At 48.9% G+C, this 16318-nt stretch overlaps 1 protein-coding gene across 1 annotated transcript in view; it reads left to right on the top strand.

Annotated features, from left to right (window-relative positions):
- Positions 1 to 285: 285 nt before the first annotated feature.
- GGCX (gamma-glutamyl carboxylase) overlaps positions 286 to 16318 on the top strand; it is a 36892-nt gene continuing 20859 nt past the window's right edge. Inside the window, exons 1-6 of the mRNA XM_062209766.1 lie at positions 286 to 441; positions 773 to 943; positions 3186 to 3344; positions 3663 to 3828; positions 8808 to 8886; positions 9334 to 9440. Coding sequence (XP_062065750.1) covers positions 399 to 441; positions 773 to 943; positions 3186 to 3344; positions 3663 to 3828; positions 8808 to 8886; positions 9334 to 9440 — 725 coding nt within the window. The 5' untranslated portion in view covers positions 286 to 398. The remainder of the gene's footprint in view (positions 442 to 772; positions 944 to 3185; positions 3345 to 3662; positions 3829 to 8807; positions 8887 to 9333; positions 9441 to 16318) is intronic.

The following is a 16318-nucleotide window of genomic DNA, read 5'->3' as shown; positions in this document are numbered from 1 at the left end:
TTTCTTTGCGCCTGACTGCTCACGCCAGGGAGCACCGTGAGGCCTAAAAGGGTCGGGAAAGGACCCAAGGAAACTGAGGAGCTAAAGTTTCCTTAGGGCTGAAAGACCAGCAAGGCCTCAGGTAGGCCTTAGGAAGTGACTCAGGCTGTGCATGGGCCCTAGCGTACTTAGGTCTACCAGCAACAGCATCAGACCACCCTTCTACTTAGGCCCCGCCCCAGGCTCCTCGCTCCGCCCCCTGACGCCCCGCCGGTCGGGGCCTTTCACGACAGTGTCGGCGCTTTCCGGCCGGCCACGCTGGTGTTTACGTGTCGGGGAGGTAGAGCCTATGGGAGCGAACTTTCGCAGCACCTCCTGCTCCTGTGCTCCGGCTGTGGCCCGCCTGCTTCAGTGGAGCCATGGCTGTTCGTGTCCGGTCCGCTCGGCCCCCGCCGGGCTCAGGTCGGCCTTGGGCCCTGTCCTGCGTCAGAGAGAGAGAAGGGCACTGGTCCCAGAGGGGAAGGGGCGGGAGGACCTGGGGACGGGGCGGGGGGTTTCGTGGGGTAGGGGCGTGTTGAGCGATGGCGGTCTGCAGCAGGTGATGATGCCCTTGGGCGCACGTTGCAGCGAGGAGGCTGTGGTCCGAGGGGTTCTGGGACGTTGGCGGAGCCTGCAGGAGGGGCTGCACTACATGTAGGGATGTTTGCAGGAGTCAGAGATAAGTGGGAGACGCCAGGTGGGCAGAAGCGCTGGGGCTATTGAGGTGGTGATGTGTCCCCCTTACTGGCTGCAGATAAGGTACAGAAAGACAAGGCTGGCCAGACCTCAGGGCCCAGGCAGGACAGCCGAATGAAGAAACTCTTGGGTTTCGAGTGGACGGATTTGTCCAGCTGGCAGAGGCTGGTTACCCTGCTTAATCGACCAACAGACCCCGCAAGCCTGGCTGTCTTTCGTTTTCTCTTTGGTGAGTCGATTTTCCGGGTGCGGGTCGTGTAGCTGGGGGTGGGAAAATGACAGTCGCCCATTTTGGGGTTCCTTAGTGGTAGAGGTGTTTGTCAAAGTTAGCATCAAATCCTCCCTATCTCCTGCACTTGGGGCTTGGTGGCCAGAAATACTTCGATCTGAGCCCTTCCAGAACTCAGAACAGAGGATCAGGGTCCCGTTTGCTTGTGGTCTGGAGTTGCGCCCTAACTGTGTTGAGGACTTCAGTGAAACCGAGCAAGGATAACAAGGTGCAGACATTGTCGCTGGGACTCCCTGATCCAGACCTTCCTAACTCACGGGCCACGAAGCACTTGTGCTTGGAGTGGGTCACAGGTGTGCCAAAATACGAATTTTTTTCCTCCTTAGCCGGATAGCTTTCACCTGCGAGGCAGTCCCCTCTCTGGTGGGGGGAGGAGGAGGTGACTGCTGGCAGCTGTGTAGAAGCCAGCATTGCTTCTAGATGTCGCGGCAGATGATTAACCAGCCCCACATGGGACTGATCCTGAGGTTGAGAAACCCTGCCTTACCCAAGCGCTCTTCCTGATCCCAGTAGCCCCTAAGGTTCATCCCAGCTGTGCGGCCCAAATCCCACTATTTTCTAGGGGTGCTAAGAAGGAAAAAAAAAAAAAAGGTTGAGACGCACTCTCAGAGCATTTTGTGCAGCCCTCTAGGGTGGATCTTTATAAAATGTGAAACATTTTGAATGTTTTTCTCCTTTAATCCTTCCTACCACCTGGTGAAGTTTTATGACCTTCCTTTTGTTGTACCTGAGTGAGGGCAAACAGAGGAGCACCACACACTGATAAAGTTTGATGGTCTTTTATTGCAGCCCACTGAGAGTGGGCTCATGCCCTAAAGAACTCTTGAGTTTTTATAAAGGCAAAAAAACACAAAATTGGGAGTGTAATGAATACATGGTTACCCGGGTCAAGCTAACCTAAAACCTATGTGAAACTAATATCAATTATAATCTTAATACCAGTTACAATCTAACAGTTTGAATTATAATCTTATTATTTTTTTTTTTTTGACAAGCAGAGTTAGTGAGAGAGACACAGAGAGAAAGGTCTTCCTTTTTCCATTGATTCACCCCCCAAGTGGCTGCTACGGCTGGCGCACTGTGCCGATCCGAAGCCAGGAGCCAGGTGCTTCCTCCTGGTCTCCCATGCGGGTGCAGGGCCCAAGGACCTGGGCCATCCTCCACTGCACTCCTGGGCCACAGCAGAGAGCTGGACTGGAAGAGGAGCAACTGGGACAGAATCCGGCGCCCTGACTGGGACTAGAACCTGGGGTGCTGGTGCCGCAGGTGGAGGATTAGCCGAGTGAGCCATGGCGCCGGCCTGAATTATAATCTTGACATTAATCCAGGTATTGGTTTAAATAATATGTAGGACATAGACGAATTACATTTTTATCTTTTTTTTTTTTTTTTTTTTTTTTTTTACTTTTTGACAGGCAGAGTGGCTAGTGAGAGAGAGGCAGAGAGAAAGGTCTTCCTTTTGCCATTGGTTCACCCTCCAATGGCCGCCGTGGCTGGCACGCTGCAGCCGGCGCACCGCACTGTTCCGAAGGCAGGAGCCAGTTGCTTCTCCTGGTCTCCCATGGGGTGCAGGACCCAACCACTTGGGCCATCCTCCACTGCACTCCTGGGCCACAGCAGAGAGCTGGCCTGGAAGAGTGGCAACTGGGACAGAATCCGGCGCCCCAACCGGGACTAGAACCTGGTGTGCCGGCGCCGCTAGGCGGAGGATTAGCCTGTTGAGCCACGGCGCCGGCCACATTTTTATCATTAACCCAGGTACAGCTTATCCACTTCCAAGCTTGAGCCATCATGCTAGGGGTTTTCTATACTTTGCCAAGTGTGATGTGGTGGACTGCTGTTGTCTTTTAGATCATAGTTTCAGACCAGCGTGTCATGGTGTGTGTGGGGGGGGGCAGAGGGGAGCAGGGTGCTTTCTCAGGATGGAATCTGAGGTACTCCAAAATGGAGTTCCTACTGTCAAGGTGTTACTTCACTTTCCACAAATGGGGAGTTGGGTCAGTGAGCCTCAGGGGTTATCTGAGCTCACACAGTTGACAGTGCTTAGCACAGAATAGGCACTCAGTAATTGTTGAATAAATGGCAGAGCTGAGGTTAGAAAAACAGTGCAGTGTACTGCTGTGTACCGCTGGTTCTGCTTCCTTACTGAGGCCTCTCAGTCCCTCTCCTGTTGCCTCCTCAGGGCTCTTGATGGTGCTGGACATTCCGCAGGAGCGGGGCCTCAGCTCCCTGGACCGGAGATACCTGGATGGGCTGGATGTGTGCCGCTTCCCCTTGCTGGACGCCCTGCGCCCGCTGCCGCTTGACTGGATGTATTTTGTCTACACCATCATGTTTCTGGGTGAGGGGAGCTGTGGGAGAGATGATGGGGACTGACCCGTCAGGAACACAGACCTAGCTTGCTGGCAGTGACTGAGGTCTTGGCTGCCTTCTTCCCTTCTGCTGCCATTCAGTTTCATGCCGCTGATCTATGTGTCACCTGAGCCATGACCCCATAACTCTTCTTTGTAAAGTGTTCAAATAACATTTAGTTTTCATTCAATGTCACCTGATTATAAAATGCCTCAAGAGTTTGCTTAATCCTCACCACACCCTGTCCCGGGGAGGCTGGGCCTGTGGTGACCCCTTGACCTCTTAATCCTCTCCCCACAAATCCCAGGGGCGCTGGGCATGCTGCTGGGCCTGTGCTACCGGATAAGCTGTGTGTTATTCCTGCTGCCATACTGGTATGTGTTTCTGCTGGACAAGACGTCGTGGAACAACCATTCCTATCTGTATGGCTTGTTGGCCTTTCAGCTGACGTTCATGGACGCAAACCGCTATTGGTATGAGTCTGGGGGGACATAGGGGAGGGGTGGCTGGATCCGGATGGTTCCCAGACTTGAGGGGCTAGTGAAGAAGTCCTAGCATTTGCTTTTATAAGCATATTGTCTTTCTCTTTTTTAAAGATTTATTTATTTATTTGAAAGGCAGAGTTAAAAAGAAGCAGAGGTAGAGAGGTCTTCCATCCGCTGGTTCACTCCCCAGATGGCTGCAATGGCCAGAGTTACGCCAATCCAAAGCAAGGAGCCAGGAGCTTCTTCTGGGTCTCCCATGTCAGTGCAGGGGCCCAAGCACTTGGGCCATCTTCTGTTGCTTTCCCAGGCCATAGTAGAGAGCTAGATTGGAAGTGGAGCAGCTGGGACTTAAACCGGCACCCATATGGGATACCGGCACTACAGGCAGTGGCTTTACCTGCTAAGCCACAGCACTAGCCCTTATAAGCTTATTTTCTTTCTTTCCCTTCCTTCCTTCCTTCCTTCCTTCCTTCCCTCCTTCCCTCCTTCCTTCCCTCCTTCCTTCCCTCCTTCCTTCCCTCCTTCCTTCCCTCCTTCCCTCCTTCCTTCCCTCCTTCCTTCCTTCCTTCACAGTGAGAGAGAGAGAACGGTCTTCCTTTGCCGTTGGTTTACCCTCCAATGGCCGCTACGGCCGGCACACCTCGCTGATCCCAAGCCAGGAGCCAGGTGCTTCTCCTGGTCTCCCATGGGGTGCAGGACCCAAGCACTGGGGCCATCCTCCACTGCACTCCCAGGCCACAGCAGAGAGCTGGACTGGAAGAGGGGCAACCGGGATAGAATCCGGTGCCCTGACTGGGACTAGAACCTGGTGTGCCGGCACCGCAAGGCGGAGGATTAGCCTATTAAGCCACGGCGCCAGCCTATAAACTTATTTTCAACCATGCTTTGCAGAGTTATGTGGTGACCTTTGATTAGGATGGATTTTTTTTTTTTTTTTTAAGATTTTATTTACTTATTTGAGAGGCAAATTTACTGACAGGGAGAGACAGAGAAAGATCTTCCATCCATTGGTTTACTCCCAAAATTGCTGCAATGGCCAGAGCTGGGCTGATCCAGAGCCAGGAGACAGGAGCTTCTTCTGGGTTTCCCATGTGGGTGCAGAGGCCCAAGCACTCGGACCATCTTCTCCTGCTTTCCCAGGCCATAACAGAGAGCTGGATTGGAAGTGGAGCAGCCAGGACTTGAACCCATACCCATATGGGATGCTGGCACTGCAGGTGGAGGATTAACCTACTGCGCCACAGCACCAGCCCCGATTGGGATGGATCTGAAAGGAGGAGGGGCAGCCACTTGGGCTGATGAAAAGCAAAATGGCTCCATCCCACCCCTTCACTTTTCCCGTATCTCCCCAGGGGCCTTGATCCATCTACTTCCTGTAGCCATCTTAGAAGGAGAAGACTGAAGCCAGACATAACTGATTTCAGATAAGCAAGGGTGATCATGTGGCAATGGGAGCATTTTCTCTGTGCGAGCTCAGAGGGACAGTTAGAGTCAGGAGTAAAAGTGACTGTGAAGAGGGGCTGCTGCTGTGGCACAGTAGGTTAATCTTCCATCTGCAGTGCTGGCATCCCATATGGTCACCGGTTCTAGTCCCAGCTTCGGTTCTTCTGATCCAGCTCTCTGCTATGGCCTAGGAGAGCAGAAGATGGCCCAAGCACTTGAGCCCCTATACCTGTGTGGGAGACCCAGAAGAACCTTCTGGCTCTGGATCTGCTCAGCTCTGGCCATTGCAGCCATTTGGGAAGTGAACAGTAAATGAGAGATCTCTTTCTGTTTCTACCTCTCACTGTCTGTATCTCTACCTCTCAAATAAATAAATAAAATCTTTTTTTTTTTTTTTTAAAAAGGTATGGAGGTCATGTCAGGAAGAAGGGGCCTGTCAGGGCTGCTCAGATTCTGTCCTGCGAGGAGGTAACCCTGCCCCATGTGTGGCTCTGATAGCTGGCTCTCCGAGGAGGTGGAGAAGGGGTTAAGAGACAAGGTGGCAGGGCAGATGAGTTTAAAGATTGTTCCCATTGTTAACTGAAACGCAAACAGGAGATGTCAGGAGATGAGTCCAGGGAGGAAATTTCAAACATTAAATTTATTAAAAATCATTATGTCTTGGCCGGCGCCGTTGCTCAACAGTCTAATCCTCCGCCTTGCGGCGCCGGCACACCGGGTTCTAGTCCCAGTCGGGGCGCCGGATTCTATCCCGGTTGCCCCTCCTCCAGGCCAGCTCTCTGCTATGGCCCGGGAAGGCAGTGGAGGATGGCCCAAGTGCTTGGGCCCTGCACCCGCATGGGAGACCAGGAGAAGCTCCTGGCTTCGGATCAGCGCAATGCGCTGGCTGCGGTGGCCATAGGAGGGTGAACCAACGGCAAAAAGGAAGACCTTTCTCTCTGTCTCTCTCTCTTTCACTATCCACTCTGCCTGTCCAAAAAAAAAAAAAAAAAAAAAAATCATTATGTCTCATTCATTACATTAGATGCTCCTTTTGTAAAACTTTAAACTCATCCAGAATGTCTGGCTCTGATCATAGATAATTAAGAGGCAGTTTTGACAGAATATCCCTGAGAATGTCCCATTTTTATGACTTCTATGCATTTTTAAAAATTGTATATATCATTAAGAGGCTGGTGTTGCGGCATAGCAGATTAAGCCGCCAATTGCACTTCCCATATCAGAGTGCTAGTTTGAGTCCTGTCTCTTTCCAATTCAGCTTCCTGCTAATTGCACCTGAGTAGAGAGCAGATGGCTGGCCCAATTACTTGGGTTCCTGCAACCCACATGGGAGACTGGAACGGAGTTCCTGGTTCCTGGTTTTAGCCTTGCTGAGACCTGGCTGTTGCAGTTATTTGGGGAGTGAACTAAGGATGGAAGGTCATTCTTGTCTGTTGAGCTGCCTTTTAAATCTTTATTTAAAAAAAAAAAAAAAAAAAAAAGCTATCATTTAATGAGGGTTTTCCATGTGGCAGCCTCTATGCTAAATATTAAAATTTTTCTTTTTTTAAGATTATTTATTTAGATCTGTTTATTTGATAGGGTTATAGAGAGGCAGGGAGAGACACAGAGATCTTCCATCTGCTGGTTCATTCCCCAAATGACTGCGATGGCTGGGCTGATCTGAAGCTAGGAGCCAGGAACTTCTTCTGGGTCTCTCACATGGGTGCAGGGGCCCAAGGACTAGGGCTGCCTTCCATTGCTTTCCCAGGTGCATTAGCAGAGAGCTGGATCAGAAGTGGAGCAGCAGGGACTGGAACTGGTGCCCATATGGGATGCTGGCACTGCATACGGTGGCTTAACCCACTGTGCCATAGAACCGGCGACAAGTGTAAGCTGCCCCTTTGCTGACTTCTACTTCTCAAAGACCTGCTTTGCTTCCAGCTCACCAGAATCCAACTGGTGTCAGTAGGCTGAGTTTATCAATTCTCTTACAGGATAGCAGGTGTTCAAATACACTGTGAATATATGTATTCACACTTTTTTTTTTTTTGACAGAGTTATATATAGAGAGAAAGGTCTTCCTTCCGTTGGTTCACACCCCAAATGGCTGCTATGGCAGGGGCTGCGCCGATCCGAAGCCAGGAGCCAGGTGCTTCTTCCTGGTTTCCCATGCGGGTGCAGGGGCCCAAGCACTTGGGCCATCCTCCCCTGCCCTCCCAGGCCACAGCAGAGAGCTGGACTGGAAGAGGAGCAACTGGGACTAGAACCTGGTGCCCATATGGGATGCCGGCGCTACAAGGTGGAGGATTAACCAAGTGAGCCACAGCGCCGCCCTATTCACACTTTTAACTTTTTCAATGCTCCCTCATGTTCATTCATTCCATTTTGTAGTCATTTTCTAGCATTGAAGTCTTTTCTTCCCTGAGTTGATCAATTGTGAACTGACAGTAAACACTGAATTTTTTCTTTTTTCTTTTTTTTTTTTTAAGATTTATTCATTTTATTTGAAAGATAGCATTATGGAAAGAGGAAGAGACAGAGATCTTTCATCTGCTGGTTTACTCCCCAAATGGCCACAACAGCTGGGGCGGCCAGGCTGAAGCCAGGAGCTGGGAGCTTCTTCCAGATCTCCCATGTGGGTGCAGGGGCCCAAGGATTTGGGCCATCTGCTGCTTTTCCAGGTGCATCAGCAGGGAGCTGGATCAGAAGTAGAACTTTGGGGACTCGGAACCAGCTCCTATATGGTATGTCAGCGTTGCAAGCAGTAGCATCCCATATGAGCACCAGTTTGAGTCCCGGCTGCTCCACTTCCGATTCAGCTCTCTGCTATGGCCTGGGAGGGCAGTGGAGGATGGCCCAAGTCCTTGGGCTCCTGCCCCCGCATGGGAGACCCCGAGGAAGCTCCTGGCTCCTGGCTTCGGATCAGCGCAGCTCCAGCCGTTGCGGCCATCTGGGGACCAGTGGAAGGAAGACCGACCTCTCTCTGTAACTCTTTCAAATAAATAAATCTTTTTTTTTTTTTTTTTTAAAGTAAAGATAGGGGGCCGGCACTGTGGTGTAGCAAGTAAAGCCACCGCCGGCAGTGCTGGCATCCCATATGGGCGTCGGTTTGTGTCACAGCTGTCTCCCTCTCTCTCCCTCTCCCCCTCTCCCCCCCTGTAACTGTTTCAAATAAATAAATAAACCTTAAAAAAAAAAAAAGATAAAAGGGCCGGTGCTGTTGTGTAGTAGGCTAAGCCTCCACCTGCAGTGCTGGCATCCCATATGGGTGCTGGTTCAAGTCCTGGTTGCTCCACTTCTGATCCAGCTCACTGCTATGGCCAAGAGCTTGGGCCCCTATACCCGTGAGGGAGACCCGGAAGAAGCCCCTGGCTTCAGATAGGCCCAGCTCTGGCCATTGTGGCCATTTGGGAAGTGAACTAGTAGATGGAAGACCTCTCTCCCTGTCTGTAACTCTGCCTCTCAAATACATAAATTAGAAAAATAAAGATACAGATGTGGCTGGGCTAAGCCCACCTCAACGCTTGCCTCCCTTGGCGTAGGTCTGTGGATGGCCTGCTGAATGCCCGTAAGAGGAATGCCCATGTGCCCCTCTGGAACTATGCAGTGCTGCGAGGCCAGGTACGGGGTTTCAGGGCCGAGGGAGGAGCCACTGGGACCAGCACGCCGTCCGCTGCTAGGCTGCACTCTCCTCTGTCTCCCAGGGTCTTCTCTTTTTTTCCCTTTGCTAGAAAGCAAGTCTGGCTTTTTCCCAGTCTCCTAATCTCTGCGTTCTCTCGCCTTGCCACAGAAAGAGTAGAGCTTTGTTCCTGCTAGATAAGACTCCTCATGAGAGAAAGGACCACGTCTGCTTCGTGACGCCTTTCTTGGTGCCTAATGCTGTGCCTAGCGACCAGAGGCTGTCAATAAACGCATGTTGGTTAAGTGAATATCGGAAATGAATGAACAGAATGGATCTGTGCTTCCTGGACTCTGGACTGAGATTAGAGCTTATATCATTCTTGATATCTGTAGAAGAAAACAAGATTGCTTTTGTTTGACCGTTGCTGTTGCATTTTGTGTTTTCAGATCTTCATTGTGTACTTCATTGCGGGTGTGAAAAAGCTGGATGCAGACTGGGTTGAAGGCTATTCCATGGAACACCTGTCCCGACACTGGCTCTTCAGTCCCTTCAAGTGAGTGGCAGTCAGGATAGAGGCCTCGTTGTGGCTCAGGTGCAGAGCAGGTGCCCTGTCTGCCTTGGGTGTGCAGTAATGCCTGCTCTCCCTAGTTTGCCTGAATTTGCCACCTGCCTTCCTCTGTTCACTGATCTCCCTTTTCAGCAGAGGCAGAGTCAAGGATATCAAAAGATTGAGGCCTGCTTGCCCCTGAGACCCTGATGGTCAGGTGGACAAGAAGGAAAAAATTCGGAGGGAAAGGAAAACGCTGTAACTAGGTGATTTGGTGGATGAGCTAACGCCTCCTGGTGGTTGCCTGGGATAATGTCTGTGTCCTTTCACTGTCGCTGGCCTCTCCTGGGGTTCTTTAGTCAAGATGCTGAGAAGATAGGCAGCCACTGTTTCTGCTCTCAGAAAACCATTGGGCCAGCGCCGTGGCTCAACAGGCTAATCCTCCGCCTTACGGCGCCAGCACACCAGGTTCTAGTCCCGGTCGGGGCGCCGGATTCTGTCCCGGTTGCCCCTCTTCCAGGCCAGCTTTCTGCTGTGGCCCGGGAGGGCAGTGGAGGATGGCCCAAGTGCTTGGGCCCTGCACCCCATGGGAGACCAGGAGAAGCACCTGGCTTCTGCCTTCGGATCAGCGTGGTGCACCAGCCACAGCGCGCCTGCCGCGGCGGCCATTGGAGGGTGAACCAACGGCAAAAGGAAGACCTTTCTCTCTGTCTCTCTCTCTCTCTCTCTCATTCTCATTGTCCACTCTGCCTGTCAAAAATTAAAAAAAAAAAAAAAATTATGGACTACAGAACAGAGCTTTGCCTCTCAGATTTCACTCTTCCTCTTCTTTCTTTCTTTTTTTTTTTTTTTGAAGGAATACAAACTTCATTTATTTCATAATTACAACTTTAGGAACATGGTGATTCTTCCCACCCACTCTCCCACCCCTCTTCCTCCCTCTCCTATTCCCATTCTTATTTTTTTTTATTAATAACTATTTTCAGTTGATTTTATACACATATGATTAACTCTGTGTTAAGTAAAAGGTTCAACAAATAGTATGGGGAAAAAACTGTTCCTCAACAGCTCAGACAAGAGCAGTTCAAAGTCATTGCTTCTCACAGTGTCAGTTTCAATTCCATAGATTACCTTTTAGGTGCTCTGTTATCACAGGTCAGGGAGAACATACGGCATTTGTCTTTTTGGGACTGGCTTATTTCACTAAGTATGATGTTTTCCAGCTTCATTTTGTTGCAAATGACTGAATTTTTTTTAACCACTGTGAAGTATTCCATGGTGTACATATCACATAATTTTTTAGAAAGCTTTTATTTAATAAATACAAATTTCATAGGTACATATTTTTGATTATAGCAGTTCTACCCCCCATACCTGCCTTCCCACCTCCTTTCCTGTCCCACCTCCTACTCCCTCTCCCATTCCATTCTTCATTAAGATTCATTTTTAATTATCTTTATATACAGAAGATCAACTCTGTACTAAGTAAAGATTTCAACAGTTTTCACCCACACAGATACACAAAGTATAAAGTACTGTTTGAAGACTAGTTTTAATTGTTATTCTCATAGTTCAACTCATTAAAGACAGAGGTCCTACGTGGGGAGCAAGTACACAGTGACTCCTGTTGTTGATTTAACAATTGACACTCTTATTTATTTATGATGTCTGTGATCACTTGTCATGAGCTGCCAAGGCTATGGCAGCCTCTTGAGTCCACAGACTCCAACATTATTTAGACATGGTCATAGTCAAAGTGGAAGTTCTCTCCTCCCTTCAGAGAAAAGTACCTCCTCCTTTGATGGCACTTTCTTTCCACTGGGATCTCACAGAGCTCTTTCATATAGGTCATTTTTTGCCACAGTGTCTTGGCTTTCCATGCCTGAAATGCTCTCATGGGCTTTTTCCGCCAGATCCAAATGCCTTTAAGGGCTGATTCTGAGGCCAGAGGTCTGTTTAGGACATCTGCCATTCTATGAGTCTACTGTGTGGCCTGCTTCCCATGTTGGAACATTCTCTCCTTTTTAATTATATCTATTGTTATTACCATACACTTGATCTTATTTATGTAATCCCTTTGACACTTAATCCTATCTTTATGATAAGCTATGCACTTAAAATGATCACTTTAACTAGTAAGGTGGCATTGGTACCTGCCAACTTAATGGGATTTGGAGTCCCAGGGCAAGTTTTTAGCTTTACCCTTAGGGGTAAGTCCGAGGGGACGTGTGCCGAACTGTACATCTCCTCCCTCTCTTATTCCCACTCTTATTTTTAACAGGGATCAATTTTCAATTGCATTTAAACACCTGAGAATTCTGTGTTAAGAGTTCAACCAATGGTATTTTTTAAAATAATTTTTTAAAATTTATTTATTTGAAAGTCAGAATTACACAGAGAGAAGAGAGGCAGAGAGAGGTCTTCCATCCAATGGTTCACTCCCCAACTGGCCGCAACAGCCGGAGCTGCGCCGATCTGAAGCCAGGAGTCAGGAACTTCTTCCAGGTCTCCCACGTGGGTGCAGGGGCCCAAGGACTTGGGCCATCTTCTACTGCTTTCCCAGGCCATAGCAGAGAGCTGGATTGGAAGTGGAGCAGATGGGTCTTGAACTGGCGCCCATTTGGGATACTGGTGCTTCAGGCCAGGATGTTAACCTGCTGTGCTACGGCGCCAGCCCCTCAACCAATGGTATTAAGTAGAGAAGACAATACTAAAAAGAGTGAAATAGTAAGCTGTTCCTCGACAGTCCTCGACAGTCAGGACAAGGGCTGATCGAGTCATTGCTTCTCATAGTGTCAGTTTTCAGTTTCACTTCTGCAGGTTTCCTTTTAGGTGCTCAGTTAGTTGTCACAGATTAGGGAGAACATATGATATTTGTCCCTTTGGGACTGGCTTATTTCACTTAGTATGATGTTTTCCAGATTCCTCCATTTTGTTGCAAATGTCTGGATTTCATTTTTTTTTAACCACTGTGTAGTGTTCCATAGAGTACCTATCCCGTAATTTCTTTATCCAGTCTTCCGTTGACGGGCATTTAGGTTGATTCCATGTCTTAGCTATTGTGAATTGAGCTGCAATAAATGTGGAGGTGCAGATAGCTCTTTTATTTGCCGATTTAATTTCCCTTGGGTAAATTCCAGGGAGTGGGATGGCTGGGTCGTATGGTAGGGCTATATTCAGATTTCTTTTTTTTTATTTTTTTTTTATTTTTGACAGGCAGAGTGGACAGTGAGAGAGAGAGAGAGACAGAGAGAAAGGTCTTCCTTTGCCGTTGGTTCACCCTCTAATGGCCGCCGCGGTAGCGCGCTGCGGCTGGCCAGGTGCTTATCCTGGTCTCCCATGGGGTGCAGGGCCCAAGCACTTGGGCCATCCTCCACTGCACTCCCTGGCCACAGCAGAGAGCTGGCCTGGAAGAGGGGCAACCGGGACAGGATCGGTGCCCCGACCGGGACTAGAACCTGGTGTGCCAGCGCTGCAAGGCGGAGGATTAGCCTGTTGAGCCACGGCGCCGGCCGCTATATTCAGATTTCTAAGGTATCTCCAAACTGTCTTCCATAGTGGCTTTACCAGTTTGCATTCCATCCAATAGTAGATTAGTGTGCCTTTTTCCCCACATCCTCACCAGCATTTGTTTTTGTTGATTTCTATATGAAAGCCGTTCTAACCAGAGTGAGGTGAAACCTCATTGTGGTTTTGATTTGCATTACCCTGATGGCTAGTAATCCTGAACATTTTTTCATGTGTCTGTTGGCCATTTGGATTTCCTCTTTTGAAAAATGCCAGTTTCAGTTGTTGGCCCATCTCTTAAATGAGTTGTTTATTTTGTTGTTGTGGAGTTTCTTGATCTCTTTGTAGATTCTGGTTATTAATCCTTTATCTGTTGCATAGTTTGCAAATGATTGCTCCCATTCTGTTGGTTGTCTCTGCACTTTCCTGACTGTTTCTTTTGCATACAGAAACTGCGCAGTTTGATATAATCCCAGTTGTTAATTTTGGCTTTGGCTGCCTGTGCCTGTGGGGTCTTTTCCAAGAAGTCTTTGCCTTTGCCATATCTTGCAGGGTTTCTCCGATATTCTCTAATAATTTGATGATGTTGGGTTGTAGATTTAGTCCTGGGCCGGTGCTGTGGCATAGTGGGTAAAGCTGCTGCCTGCAGTGCCAACATCCCATACGGGTTCTGGTTCATGTCGCGACTGCTCCACTTCCAATCCAGCTCTCTGCTATGGCCTGGGAATGCAGTAGGAGATGGCCCAAGTCCTTAGGTCCCTGCACTCACGTGGGAGACCTGGAAGAAGCTCCTGACTCCTGGCTTCAGATTGGCACAGCTCCAGCCATTGCAGCCAGTTGGGGAGTGAACCAGTGGATGGAAGACCTCTCTCTCTCTGTCTCTACCTCTCTCTCTAACTCAATCTTTCAAATAAATAAAATAAATCTTTTTTAAAAAAATTCTCTGCCACTGCTTTGTACACAAAGGCTGTTGATTTTTGTGTATTGATTTTATATCCTGCTACTTTACCAAACTCTTCTGTGAGTTCCAGTAGTCTCTTATTTTTTAATTTTAATTTATTTATTTTTGACAGGCAGAGTGGACAGTGAGAGAGAGAGAGAGAAAGGTCTTCCTTTGCCGTTGGTTCACCCTCCAATGGCCGCTGCGGCTGGCGAGCTGTGGCCGGTGCACCGCGCTGATCCAAAGCCAGGAGCCAGGTGCTTCTCCTGGTCTCCCATGGGGTGCAGGGCCCAAGGACTTGGGCCATCCTCCACTGCCCTCCCGGGCCACAGCAGAGAGCTGGCCTGGAAGAGGGGCAACCGGGACAGAATCCGGCGCCCCGACCGGGACTAGAACCTGGTGTGCCGGCGCCGCAGGCGGAGGATTAGCCTATTGAGCCGCGGCGCCAGCCCCAGTAGTCTCTTAGTGAAGTTCTTTGGATCCCCTATATAAAGAATCATGTCATCTGCCTTTAGGGATAGTTTGACTTCTTCCTTCCCAATTTATATCCCTTTGATTTCTGTTTCTTGCCTAGTGGCTCTGGCTAAAACTTCTAGAACTATATTGAATAGCAATGGTGAGAGTGGGCATACCTGTCTGGTGCCTTTCCAATGTCTTGATGTGTAGGTACCAATTGCCAAAAACTTCCCTCTCAACACTGTTTTTGTTTTTGTTGTCGTCTTCATTTGTTTTCAGAAAGTTTTTGATTTCTCTTTTGATTTCTTCTATGACCCACTGTTCATTCAGGAGTATGTTGTTCAGTTTCCGTGTGTTTGCATATGCTCTAGAGATTGCTGAGTTGCTGATTTCCAGCTTCATTCCATTTTTTGTGGTCCAAGAAGATGCATGGTATGATTTTGATTTTTTTGAATTTGCTGAGATTTGCTTTATGGCCTAGTAGGTGGTCAATCCTAGAGAAAGTTCCATGTACTGCTGAGAAGAATGGTGTATTCTGCAACTGTAGGGTGAAAAGTTCTGTAGATATCTGTTAGAGCCATTTGGTTTAAAGTGTCAGTTAAATCTGCTGTTTCATTGCTGATTTCCTGTCTGGTTGATTTGTCCATTGTTGGAAGTGGAGTATTGAAGTCCCCAACTACCATCATATTGGAGTCTAAGTCTCCCTTTAAATCCCTTAGCATTTCTTTTAAATAGCCAGGTGCCCTATAATTAGGTGCATATATGTTTATAGTAGTTACATCTTCCTGTTGAATTGATCTGTTATTCGTTACATAGCGCCCTTTTTTGTCTCTTGTAACAGTTTTTGTGTTAAAGTCTATTTTGTCTGATTTAGGATGGCTACCCCAGCTCTTTTTTGGTTTCCATTAGCATGGACTATCTTTCCATCCTTTCACTTTCAGTCTGCCTGCGTCTTTGTTGGTGAGATTGTTTCTTGTAGGAAGCAAATAGATGTGTTTTGTTTTTTAATCCATTCAGCCAGTCTGTGCCCAGTTGAGGCCATTTACATTCTGTTTTTTTTTATTTTTATTTATTTTTTGACAGGCAGAGTTAGACAGTGAGAGAGACAGAGAGAAAGGTCTTCCTTCCATTGGTTCACCCCCCAAATGGCTGCTACAGCTGGTGTGCTGCGCCAATCCGAAGCCAGGAGCCAGGTTCTCCCTCCTGGTCTCCCATACGGGTGCAGGAACAAGCACTTGGGCCATCCTCCACTGCCTTCCCGGACCACAGTAGAGCTGCACTGGAAGAGGAGCAACCGGGACAGAATCCGGCGCCCCTACCAGGACTAGAACCTGGAGTACCGGCACCGCAGGCAGAGGATTAGCCAAGTGAGCCGTGGTGCCAGCCGATGCCATTTACATTCAATGTGACTATTGATAAGTTTTGACTTTGCCCTGCCAGTTTTCTGAAGATATTCCAAATTTGTACTTTCAACTTCTTCGATCTTTTTTTTTTTTTTTTTTTTTTGACAGGCAGAGTGGACAGTGAGAGAGAGAGAGAGTCAGAGAGAAAGGTCTTCCTTTGCCGTTGGTTCACCCTCTAATGGCCGCCGCAGTAGCGCGCTGCGGCCGGCGCACCGCGCTGTTCCGATGGCAGGAGCCAGGTGCTTCTCCTGGTCTCCCATGGGGTGCAGAGCCCAAACACTTGGGCCATCCTCCACTGCACTCCCTGGCCACAGCAGAGAGCTGGCCTGGAAGAAGGGCAACCAGGACAGGATCGGTGCCCCGACCGGGACTAGAACCCGGGGTGCTGGCGCTGCAGGCGGAGGATTAGCCTAGTGAGCCGCGGTGCCTGCCTGCCTGCCTTCCTTCCTTCCTTCCTTCTTTCTTTCTCTCTCTCTCTCTTTCTCTTTCTCTTTTCCTTCGTTTCTTTCTTTCTTTCTCTCTCTCTCTTTCTTTCTTTCTCTCTCTCTCTCTTTCTTTTCTTTTCTTTTCTTTTCTTT

The sequence above is a fragment of the Lepus europaeus genome, chromosome 13 (assembly GCF_033115175.1).
Source record: "Lepus europaeus isolate LE1 chromosome 13, mLepTim1.pri, whole genome shotgun sequence".
NCBI classification, from domain to species: Eukaryota; Metazoa; Chordata; class Mammalia; order Lagomorpha; family Leporidae; genus Lepus; species Lepus europaeus.
The sequence above is the reverse complement of the archived record's forward strand: the minus strand, read 5'-3'. Positions and strand labels throughout refer to the sequence as shown.